Source organism: Drosophila melanogaster, chromosome 2R, assembly GCF_000001215.4.
Source record: "Drosophila melanogaster chromosome 2R".
NCBI classification, from domain to species: Eukaryota; Metazoa; Arthropoda; class Insecta; order Diptera; family Drosophilidae; genus Drosophila; species Drosophila melanogaster.
The window spans coordinates 17,545,125-17,556,878 of NT_033778.4; the positions used below are offsets into that span (position 1 = coordinate 17,545,125).

The window sequence follows — 11,754 nt, forward strand, 5'->3', positions numbered from 1 at the left end:
TATGCAAGTCGCCAACCTTGGTGGAAAACCCCGCTTCCGATTAAATTTTAAATCGATTTAATGTCGATAAATGCAGTGAAATTAATCGATTGCGTCGCATAAACATTCATTTTGCATTTATCTTGTTTGTTTTCTTTATTGTGGTTTCATGAATTAGTTAAACCATGTCTAACGACAAGCGCACCATTTATGTGGGCGGCCTGGCTGACGAGGTCACAGAGAGACTGCTGAACAATGCCTTTATACCCTTTGGGGATATTGCAGATATCCAAATGCCGGCGGACTACGAATCACAGCGACACCGCGGATTCGCCTTTATAGAATACGAACAGAGCGAGGATGCGGCTGCTGCCATTGATAATATGGTAAGAAGTTGTTGCACAAGTAGATCAACCTGCAGCGGAAATACAACGAATCAACTATTTCCAGAATGACTCCGAGCTCTGCGGACGCACAATTCGCGTGAACTTGGCGAAACCAGTGCGCGTTAAGGAGGACAGTTTCAAGCCTATCTGGGCAGATGACGACTGGTTGCAGAAGCATGCGGGAGCCACGTTGCAGCCGGAAGGCGAACCGGAGGCAGAGAAAGTGGAAACACCATCCACCGGGCCGGCAGTCATCGAAAAGGCAGAGAAACGCAATCCACAAGTCTTCTTTGACATACGGATTGGTGGCAATGACGCCGGTCGCATTGTGATGCTCCTCCGGGCAGATGTGGTGCCGAAGACGGCGGAGAACTTTCGGCAATTGTGCACCCACGAGCAGGGCTACGGCTACAAAGGCTGCTCCTTCCACCGCGTGATACCCGAGTTTGTAAGATAATAATTTGGCATAGTTTTCTTCATTTATGCATTCTTTCCATTCAAAAGATGTGTCAAGGAGGCGACTTCACCAACAACAATGGCACCGGCGGCAAGTCCATCTATGGCAAAAAGTTCAACGATGAGAACTTCAATCTGAAACACAACAGTTTTGGAACTCTTTCAATGGCCAACTCGGGCGCCAACACAAATGGCTCGCAGTTTTTTATATGTACCACAAAGTAAGCTGGTTTTACAATAAATAATTTAACTGAAATATTTCCTTCTACTAATTACATTTCTTTTGTTCTACAGAACAGATTGGCTGGACAACAAGCACGTCGTTTTTGGCCATGTCATCAGTGGCGCCGAGGTGGTGCGCAAGATGGAACGTTGTGGCTCCAAGTCGGGCACTCCCAGCCAAAAGATTGTCATATACTCCTGTGGAGAACTCAAATAAAGAAGCTTTCACAACTAGTGTACTCTTCAACGTTCTCATTTATTGAAAAAATCCACTAAGTCATAGGTATAGGATGCAGGAGAATCCTACTGGAAGTAGGTCCTGGGCTTCCTGAACGAGAACAGTTTCCTGTTGCCCTTGTGGTGGACACGCTGGACCAGAGGGAACTTGATCTTTGAATCGTGGAACTGCTTCACGTGCACGCGGCGGGTCTTGGCGGCAGGGATCGAGTCCACCTTAATGATCTGGATGGAGTGGGCACGGGCACGGTGGCGGGCTCCCATGTCGCGGTAGCACTGAGTGACGGCACCGCCGACAGTCAGGTCACGGTACTCGCGGTACATGTTGTGGGTGCCCGAGCGGGAATCGTAACGCAGCCAGATGCCGAAGTTCTTGATCTTCACGGGCGACGTCTCGTACACCTGCTTGATGGACACGATCTCGCCGGTGGTCTTCTTGAACTTCTTCAGTTGGCGCAGGAAGTACCAGAAGCGGGATTTGGCCACGATGTTGTCGGGGGCAAAGATGCGCATCTTGTAGAGGGGAGTCTGGGGCTCCTTCTCGCTGGGCAGCTTGCGGCCCACGACCTCGTACTCCTTCAACTGCAAATGGGATTTGGATTAGTTTAAATGGTCTACATAAAACAATTGTAAACAAATGCGAACAGTCGCAGGCAAACAAACACACGCATGGCTGTTGGTTTTTGAAGGTTATGTTTTCGGCGGCACAAAGCAGTTGTATTTCTATTATATTGAATATGTTTGAATAGTTAGTTATAAATTCGTACTGAATAATAGTTTCTCACAATTATGTAAATTACTTTTGTGAGTTAGATAGGATCACATTTTTAAGAAAAGTGGCTCGGCAAACATTGTCCACGACAATGTCGTTTTTTACACAGAAATTACGGAGTTTTAAAAAATCCAACGATTACGCCAAATAGGCTATGTTTTTGCTTATCTGTTGCACGCATTTTAAACTAAAATAATGATTGTATAAATCATTTATTTTGGCAAATACTAACCAATCCCTTGGCTCTCATGTTGGACGTTCACGCGAAAAGGAAACGGAAAGAGCTTGTCAAATCGGTATGACACTGAACCTCGATTCAGGGATGGAAAAAACTATCGATAGCTAACTACGAATATTAGTTATGATTGATCCACTGTGATACTGGACGTGCTATAATGGTTCGTTTAAAATTAAGATAATTACTCAAGATAATATTTTTAAATAGCCCGTGTAAATAAGATTTTAACAATAATTGCTGGTACTGGCCAAGTATCGATATGCTTACATTGAACCGCAAGGGAAAAGCACAGCGATGCCTGTCACACGGTTGCATTTTTGGCAGTCACACCAACACGCTGCGCCAGCTATCGAACTATCGTCCATCACTAGCTTCTGCGCGTGTTTCAATGGCATGGCTGTAAAAAAGGCGAAAAATATTGCTAAAAACTTGTTTTTCACGCTTTATTCGAGCTCTCTCCGCAGCCAAATTGTGAAATATCCAATCCCCATACGCTACCCAATGTGCAGCTACTAAAATACGGTGAAAAAGAGCGCGAACAAATCGAGCAGAACGTAAAATGCAAAGCGTGGACGGCGACGTTCAAAAAGAAGAACATTTTTTACCCCGCACAAGAGACGCGCAAAAAGGCAAAAAAGCAATTCGACAATATCATTGTGCTTCTGGTCGAAACTAAGCCCAACGGCAATTGGGTGCACTTGTGAAATCTGTTTGCATTACGTATGCGAGTCCTGCGAGTTTATAAACAATTGAAACCAGGCGTTAATTGTATAAGTTCGCCGTGGGGTGGGGGCGCCCCGCTCTCCTTCCGAGCCGTCTCGGCTCGTCCAATCCAATCCGCTGGGCAAATTCTCTCGGTTTCGGTCTCTTTTTGGTTCAGTTGTGCAGCGAACTTCCGTGAAATCGGTTGTTGTTTTGGCTACGTTCTCTCCTTGCTGTTTGCGCGCGTAAAATTCATCGCTCTTTCTCTCCCTCTCTTGCCTTCCCACTCTCTCTCCCTCTGCCGCCTACAAATTGTGGGAAAATTCTACCTAAGCAGGGTACAGCAACAAGAACAACAACAGCAATAATACGCTGAGCAGAACCGACAAAACAACAGCAACGCATAGGAGGAGAGCAGGTAAATAAACGTGCATAATTGCTGTACATTTTGATTGTAGTGTCCATTCCAAGAATATTTCAAGTAAATTCGTTTATTTTTAGCAGTAAGTGGCTCTCACGTTGCCATTTTGTTAACATTTATTTTGGTATTTTCAATTATTTTGACTTTTCGTTTGCACCAGGGCTGCAAGATCAACCAATGACCGGCGATTTTTGTGCAATACAAATGTTTATGCCGTTAATATTCTGAAAAATTTATCGTGTATACCCCCGCATAAACATTTAGCCTTTGCTGTCATTCTAATTTTTTTTTATCGAAATACCAAACCCAATATCTCGTAATAATAAATTCGTTTCATTTCGCTTTCAGCTGCGTAAAGAACAACGAAAAGCATACAAGAAAAATAGCGAGAACCGGAACGGATTCAACGCCAACGGCATGCAAAGGTAATGAATATAACAATTTTTGTCTAAAGTGCGTTTAATTAATAGCGCTCTGATTATTTGTTTTTCTCCTCTTTTCTTAAATGTTATTATTGTTTTTTGCTGACAGCGTGTGATTGCAGATAATATGATGGAAGCATTGGATCAGCAACAAGCCAAGCTAACGTCTAACCGAGATGATGGAGAAGCGGGAAGAGGATCGGAAACGGGATCGGAAGAGGGCACCGGGGCAGGTGCAGCTGCTGGCGAAGAAGACGACATCGAAGAACTTCATTATGTGCTGGACCAGGCGAAGGAGGAAAACGAGAGCCACCAACATGGACAGAACAACAACGCTAAGGGAAATGAAGATGGGAAGCCGAAAAAGAACGATGACGTGATAGATGTAACCATGGCAAATGGCCAGGGTTTCAAAGACACACCTGAAGAAGAGACGACCGGAACGGAAGAGACAGCCGAAACGGAGGAGACAGCCGAAACGGAAGAGGCAGAGCAGGCAGAGGAATCTCTTCTTAATTCACGAAAAAGCACGGATACACCAGTCGATTTAGGAGCAAATTGCTTGACAACTGGCTCTCCCTCTAAAGATCTCGTAAAGCAAGAGCTTGTCGAAGACAAATCGGAGGAACTCAAAGAACCAACCAGCATCTCACTTAATGAGCAGTTCTTAGATGATATTGAACTAAAGACCGAAGTGGAGGACAAATCGGATTCCTTAAGTGAGACCCATATGGAGTTCTTAACGGATTCGGAAGAGCAGCCCTCAGAGTCTTTAGGGGCAAATCATGAGTCCGAAATCGATGAAAAGGTGGACCACTTCCAGCCAAAAGAATCTGACAGCAATGAAGTGGAGGATAAGTATTTTCAATCAGCAAATGAAGATTCCGAAAGCGAAATTGAGGAAACAGTGTACACCCCGCCAGTGATAAATCTTGAAACAGATTCTGAAAGTGGGGATAAAGAGTTCATATCAATTAAAGATAATGAGAGTCCTGTTTTGGAGATTGAAGGAGGGACAGAAAAGAGTCAGACTTCAGGAGATCTTTACCAAGCTGACGTTGGTGAATACGCTTCCACTGCACCGCCAGAAGTGGATGAGACTACATCGCAAACAATTGGTGTACCTTCTTTAGAGGGATCCGATACACTGGATTCTCCTTCGCTGACAATGGATGTAGATCTTCCATGCAGCGAAGACGGAGCGCCCCCTAATGTCATTAAAATCGAGTCTGATATGGAAGATGAAGCACACAGTGATAGTGTCAAGTTGAAAGAACATACTGTAGAGGTCGTTCCGTTGATAAAACTCAATGGGGCACATAAAGCTTTGAAAGAAGAGAAGCTCGAGGACGGGGAGGTCGAGGAGGTCGAGGATCCCGGCGAAGAGCTGGAAGACCCCAAGGAACAGTCTGTGATAACAAACCACACTGGCAACAACACTAAGGAGGAGGACACTACCGCTTCTCAGGTGTCAGCGCTTCCCCTGATTCTACCCGTTGGTACCACCCGTAGCAGAAGTATAAGCAGCAGGAGCAGCACTGTAAGCTCTGCTTCGCAGCCGCATCTGGTCATCGATCATCCAGAGAGCGAGCACAATGCCAAACCGCCGGCTCTGAAGCTTTCGCTGAAGCGCAGGCGCAGCAAGAGTTCCTCCGTCAGCCAACCCGAAAAACAAACAAAGGTGGAGGCAGGTGGCTTCGTTTCCTCGCTGCTTCTGCAACGCCTTCAGAGCAACTCTAATGTTATTCCGCCTGCCATCTCTACGGAGTCTCAACAAGTCCTTAGTTGTGCAAAGTGCAATTTGCAGTTCGATTTCGAAAGGTTTCAGGAGCTGAACAAGCACCAGGCCCAGTGCAGCGGGATCCAAAGTGCGAATAGTTCCCAGCTATCGCAGAAGCAGGAGCGATTCTTTCGTTGCTCCCAGTGTTGCAGCGTTCACCAGTGCTGGCACTTTTTTCTCCACATGCGTGAAGTCCACCGTCGTTACATTTGTCTATATTGTAATCATGTGTATCCCAGTGTAGAAAAGCTGTCGCTGCATCTAGAAAACAAGCATGACATCGACCAGAGTCACTTCGCTAAGGATGCGTGGGACCAGCAGCAGAGTAAGGAAGATAGAGCACGGCATCTCGTTTGTTGCACATGTCAAGCCACTTTTGTCCAAGGTTCTGAGTTTGAGGATCACGATTGCTCTCAACTGATGCAGCCGTGTGCCTTGTGCAATCAAAAGGGTGGCCATATCATTGGCTGCAAGAACAACAAACGGAAGCCTACGAAAAGGCGTCGAAAGGTGCGTAGACCCCCGGAACCGCCACTACCCGTTTCCCAGGAGGCGGTTGAACAACCCGTGCCCGTAGAGGCAATACCGGAACAACTTCCCCAACAGTTGCACCTGCAATCGGATATTCAGAATCCTTTCCCTGCAGAAAACAGTAAGAACAAATTGATTAAATTTTTAAAATGACATATCTAAATTTCGTATAGTTCCAGCGCCAGAGCCCGTAGAAGATCCTCCAGCGCCTCCCATTCCGAAATTGGTTGTGCCCAAAATTATGTTGCGGGTGCCTAAGGAATTCCAGAAGTCTGTGGATGCAGCCCTAAGCAGTACGGATACGGAGGACGAGGAGCTAGAAACTGCACAGCCTGTGGAAGAGGCAGTGTCGGCACCACCCGAGGATCTACCTTTTGATGCACCGCCTCCTCCACCGCCAGCGCTTAGCTATGATGACTCGACTTCGTCTAAGCTAAATCGTGTTCTGGCAGAACTGGAGCGCACCAAGCTGGACATTGAGCGAACCAAGGCGGATATAATTACCAAAAAACAGTCCAAGATTATTATGGCCAATGCACATTTGGAAAACGTTGTGCCACAGGTTGTAGATCCTCCTCAGCACCTGCAGCCACAGCAGGAGGAACAGCGTCGTTGGTCACTAACGCCACCTGCGTCGCCCCACAACAATCACGTCAATCTTCCAGAACCTCCGCCAGCTTTAATTACGGAATTTCAAGGTCAGCCCGATGCAGTGCGTCGCAACAGCCTCGGCAGCGATTGCATGGACATGGATGATAGTTTGAATGCACCAGAGATGGAAGGTAGTAGGGACTTTACGGAGGCCCAGAAGGAAACTCTGGAGCCAGCCCCACCTTCGCAGGATACACAAACTGCTGACGAACCGCTTGCCATTCAGCCGCTTCCACCCGCCGATGGCATTATGGTAGCTGGACCCGACACCCACACGGTGGATCTGCAACTTGATCGTCCTCTCGACCGGTTTTCAATGGTGGATTTTGTGCGTTTGTGCTTAAAATCTGTGTACTCCTTATGCCTATATTGCAATCACGCTCGAAGGATCGCAGTAAATGTAAAACAGTTGGTGATTCATTTAATAGGCCAGCACAGATTTACAGCTACGGTGGATAGCATTACAGCTGAGGAACTGTACGCAGAGACAATTGTAGCCAAACTAAAAAGCTTTCTTCCGAACCTCGAAAACGAGTATATGAATGCTGCCAGTTGTTGCAGTTTGGAAAATGGCAAGTACGTAGAGCCGTTCAATGAGCGAATTTACGAGTGCTTCACCTGCCGCTTTGTGACCTCCACTCATAAGGAGCTGTACACCCACAACAGAAGACTGCACATTAAGTCGAACATAACGTGCGTAATGTGTCAAACTAACTTCTATAGCTACAGCGAGATTTTGTGTCATATTTGTCCTGGCGAGGTAGCAGGAAGTGTTTATGATCTTCAGTTCCGGTGCTGTCTCTGCGACATGGCTCCATTGCCCTCCGCCTTTCGGCTGATGGTGCATCTGAGGAAGCAGCACCAGGCTTGCGATATTTGTCTGGAGGACTGCCAGAGCCAATCGAAACTGTCGTCTCACGTGTGGAAGCACAAGTTGCTACATTTGTGCTATCGTTGTGGTATCGCCTATCGCAACAAGCAGGATATTTCAAAGCATCTATTCTGGAAGCACGGAACGGAGAGTGCAGGATGCAAGCAATGCCTACAAAAGCGCTGGCGACATGTCTACCACTTTTGCGTGCCGCCCGCAGAATTTCCATGCGAGCAATGCGGTTTTGTTTTCAGCAAGGCTATATACCTGGAGGTGCATCAAAGAATGCATACTGGGGATTTCCGCTATGCGTGCACCGAGGAGGGCTGCGAAGAGAAATTCGTGTCGCGCAAGCTCTTGCTAAAGCATGCCAGCAGTCATGTGGCGAAAGAACTGCCCCAAGCAGTTTCCGTGGAGCAGACAGCCGATGCAGCACCAACCGAAAAGTTGGAGGATATAAAGGAGGAGCTGGAAGAAGGCGAAGACGAAAAAGAAGGAGCACACAATCAAGAAAAACTCTTGTCCGAGTCGTTAACCAATAACGAGACCCCCAAGAAGGAGGAATCGGATCGTATTGATAATTCAATAGAGCCGCCACTCAGTAAATCTGAGAATCGAAAGCGTCGCAAGAAATCAAAGCGCAACAAGGAATCTTTGGAAGACCTTAATCTTATCGCACCCAATCTCTCGGAGTCGGATAGCAGTGATGACAGTGATTCAGATGCACCGAGAAGCAGCCACCAGGAGCAGCCTAAGCTGCCAATGAGATCCTCTGTGGATGATCTGGATATGCCCAAGGTGATGCTGTCCCCATCATCTGAGAGTGACGCCGATGAACTTGATGGCAAATCCAAACTGGAGGATAAGGAGGAAAAGCCTTTAGACGGCTCTACAGAAGAAAAGGCTCTTGATGCCGATGATGAATTGGAGCCTAAGAAGGAGGAAGATCAAGTGGATGTCTCAATTTGGAAAAACCTCCTTCAAAATCAGGCGGTGGCCATCCCCGAAGAGCAGGCGGTTAAGGATGAGGAAAGGGAAGACTCGTTAGTCAATCTGCCGCCCGCAAAGCTGCACGTTGCCTGGTCTGATCACGATTATTGCAAGTTGTACCGCACGCCTGCACCCTCTCCTGTGAAACAAAAGTCCGCTAACAAATCATCGATCAAAACGCCCGGTGAGAATGCATCCAGTGATAGCGACAGTTCAAGTAGCTCCAGCTCTTCAGACTCCGATTCCTCGAGCTGCTCATGCGGGTCCAACTGTAGCTGTAGTTCTAGCAACAGCAGTAGTTCCAGTGGCAATTCCGACGACTCAGATAGCTCTACTGCTCGTGGATCGCCACAGAAACGATCTCGTAAGAAATCCTTAAAGGTAAAGAAGAGCTCAGAGTCACTCAAAATCGATCAGAATGGTCAAAATGAGCAGAATCAAGTGGAGGATACGACTGCCGTCAATGAGAACAATAATCCTGTTGCACCACCCTCTCCCAAGCCCCCGATGTACAATGAGTCGGACTTCGATACAGCTTTCTCGGATACAGATGAAGAGTTCTACGACTCCCATCCTCAGAAGCTGGCCAATGAACTGCTGACTCAAAAGCGAGAAGCTCTCATGGCCGAGCATGCCCCAATGCGGCCAAGCAACAATTATGACATTGTGGAAAACAGTCGACCCTCAACTCCTTCTCTCCCGGAGGAGGCTTCTGCTTTTGCTGATAAGCGGGAAAAGGTGAGGAACAAGAAAAAGAAGCGGGAACGAAAGTCTACTTGTAAATCTGGCAAGCTACAGCCGGTTGCTAGTACTACACCCCCACCCATGGATAGGATACCCGGAATGCCTGGAATGATTGCACCCCTGGAGCCGCCCACTCCTATACTGTCGCATCCAGAATCTTCTCTGTTTCCTGTAACGCCACTTACTCATCGCCAACTGCAATCGTCTATGACGAGAATGAGTGAGGGCAGCAGCTGTTCCGATGCCGATGGCCAGCTGAAGCGTTCGAAACGCCAGCGAAGGCCCAACAAGTTTTATGGCTATACGAGCGACGATGAAAATATGAGCGCCGTTCTTGCGCCACCGCTCCAGGTGGGAATGCAGCTTATTAAACCGCAGCCACCACCACAGTTGACCTGGGCCAAGGAGGATCTGCCCACACCGCCTAAGCAGCGAAACAGGAATAACAATAACAGTAGCCACCACCATCACTCACACAGCAATGGTGGAATGGCCGGGTCCTCGCGAAAGAGAAGCAAACAGCGATCGCTGTTCGGTGCAGGAGGATCTCGCCCAGCCAAGCGTCACAAGCCCGACCCAAACGATCATTTGCCACCCATTCCGACCCTGAAAATTCGGCCTAGCCTGCTGCCCACCACGGCTCCACCGTCGGATAGCAGTGAAAGCAGCTCTGATGACGAGGAGGCGGAGGTTAATGTGACCAGTGTGGTACCGACTCCTCAACCGGCGCCACCTCCAGTTTTGCCAACTCCTCTACCGGTGGCATTGCCAGTTCCACCACCACCGCCACCTGCGGCCACTGCTTTCAATCAACCCATACCACCAGCGCTGCTACCCAATCCCGGATTCGCCACACTGCAGTACTTCAAGGCGAACAACATACGGTATCCCATTCGACCGCCGGCGGGAGCGCGTCTCGCTCGTGAAGGAGAATCCGTGTACTGCTACTGTCGTTGTCCGTACGACGAGGTCTCCGAGATGATCGCATGCGACGGGGACAACTGTCTGATCGAGTGGTTCCACTTCGAGTGCGTGGGCATTATGGTGGCGCCGCAGGGCAAATGGTTCTGTGCCGAGTGCAGGCCCAAGTACTCTGAGGGTATCTATCAGGGCGCAAAGCCCCAATGAATGAACACGGATTAACTGCATCATTGGTTCCTCCTACCACAAATAAACAACTATAACTACAAACCCCACTACAGAATGGATTACGCTTATTAATTGATAAAAACATATAGTCGCTCATCCCTGGCGATCGTCTAAGGATAAGAAATCTATATCTTATCTACTAAAGAAATAGAGCTAGACTAATAAGTATCGTACTTGTAAAATTTGCGAGCGGAATGTAACCCCAGGCTCAAAAGAGCTCTCCGAGGAGAGCCTAAGCTAAGCTAATTGTAATATAAATATTCGCAAGAAGAGTATCCCATTATATATACATTTCTATATTCGCTTAAATCGTTTGTAAATATCGATGGCTGCATATTTCGTATGCACTTTGTAAAATAGCTAGATTACAAGATAGACACCATAAACACTTAGGAAATAGGTTATACACCTATAAATAGCAGTCCCAAGTATAGTTCATAACTAATTATACATATATATACACGTAATGACTATGATTAGAACAAAAAATCGAAAGCCAGCTGCAAATCGGAATGCAATGGATTATGAAAAAATAAACATGCAACATTGTGAGACGTATACAAAAACAATTATTAAAACGAATTGTACTAATTTGTTTGGTCACTCGCTCGCTGGTGGGTCTAATATGAGTTCATCAATTTATAAGGTAATGAGCGGATCATTTGGATAAATAATTGGTTGTTCTAAAAGTGAAGCAGGTGGATGGGCCTTTTGAATAATAAATTGCAATTTATTAAAGGTCACATGGAATATGGAATCAATTTTTTTAATTCCAGTAGAATATCACTAGCTTTGTACCGATTTTGTGAGCTAATCTAAAAGCAGTTTTTCGAATTAATAATTGGCGAAAAAAAGTTAACATTACGGATTTCGCCTTTCAGAGAAATTCCTCTAACGTGGCCAATACTCGTTAACCCACCCGTCCGGACTGTGGGTTTAATATCCTGGAAAGGAATGCCACGTTCCCGGCGGCTAATGTTGTTGTAGTTGCGCACGATGAATGGACACGAATGGCGCCAGGGTCAGCAGTGGGGTCATCCCACCATCCACCCATCCATTCAGAAACCTTCCTCGTTCAGGGGAGTTTCGGTTTGTTTACCAAACAGCACGTAGATTTAATTGCTGTTGTGGGAAGGAGTCGCTCCGGGCGAGAGCCTTTGGCGAGTGAAAGCAACAACCACAACGTAGTTCAATTACAGGTGG

General features: G+C 47.0%; 3 protein-coding genes across 6 annotated transcripts; 2 read left to right on the plus strand and 1 right to left on the minus strand.

Moving 5' to 3' along the window:
- Nucleotides 1-97: 97 nt before the first annotated feature.
- Nucleotides 98-1,276, plus strand: cyp33 (cyclophilin-33). The gene is made up of 4 exons (NM_079049.4): nucleotides 98-365; nucleotides 430-813; nucleotides 870-1,042; nucleotides 1,116-1,276. Exons 1-4 carry the CDS (start codon nucleotides 165-167, stop codon nucleotides 1,258-1,260), a joined length of 903 nt encoding a protein of 300 aa, NP_523773.1. The 5' UTR covers nucleotides 98-164; the 3' UTR covers nucleotides 1,261-1,276.
- A 5-nt stretch (nucleotides 1,277-1,281) lies between these two features.
- RpL18A (Ribosomal protein L18A) lies at nucleotides 1,282-2,338 on the minus strand. Its single transcript, NM_079050.3, has 2 exons — nucleotides 2,285-2,338; nucleotides 1,282-1,862 (listed from the first exon to the last, which is right to left on the minus strand). Exons 1-2 carry the CDS (start codon nucleotides 2,300-2,302, stop codon nucleotides 1,347-1,349), a joined length of 534 nt encoding a protein of 177 aa, NP_523774.1. The 5' UTR covers nucleotides 2,303-2,338; the 3' UTR covers nucleotides 1,282-1,346.
- A 306-nt stretch (nucleotides 2,339-2,644) lies between these two features.
- MESR4 (Misexpression suppressor of ras 4) lies at nucleotides 2,645-11,165 on the plus strand. 4 transcript variants are annotated; one of them, NM_001299609.1, is made up of 5 exons: nucleotides 3,168-3,410; nucleotides 3,762-3,838; nucleotides 3,945-5,940; nucleotides 6,001-6,267; nucleotides 6,320-11,165. In NM_001299609.1, the coding sequence occupies exons 3-5, from the start codon at nucleotides 3,963-3,965 to the stop codon at nucleotides 10,528-10,530; spliced, it is 6,456 nt and encodes a 2,151-aa protein (NP_001286538.1). In that variant the 5' UTR covers nucleotides 3,168-3,410; nucleotides 3,762-3,838; nucleotides 3,945-3,962; the 3' UTR covers nucleotides 10,531-11,165. The 4 variants fall into 4 exon arrangements, with proteins under 4 accessions (NP_001097359.1, NP_001286537.1, NP_001286538.1 ...); NM_001103889.2 differs by having other exon boundaries at nucleotides 2,645-3,410; nucleotides 3,945-6,267; NM_001299608.1 differs by having other exon boundaries at nucleotides 2,645-3,410; nucleotides 3,945-6,267; nucleotides 6,326-11,165.
- The last annotated feature ends 589 nt before the right edge of the window (nucleotides 11,166-11,754 follow it).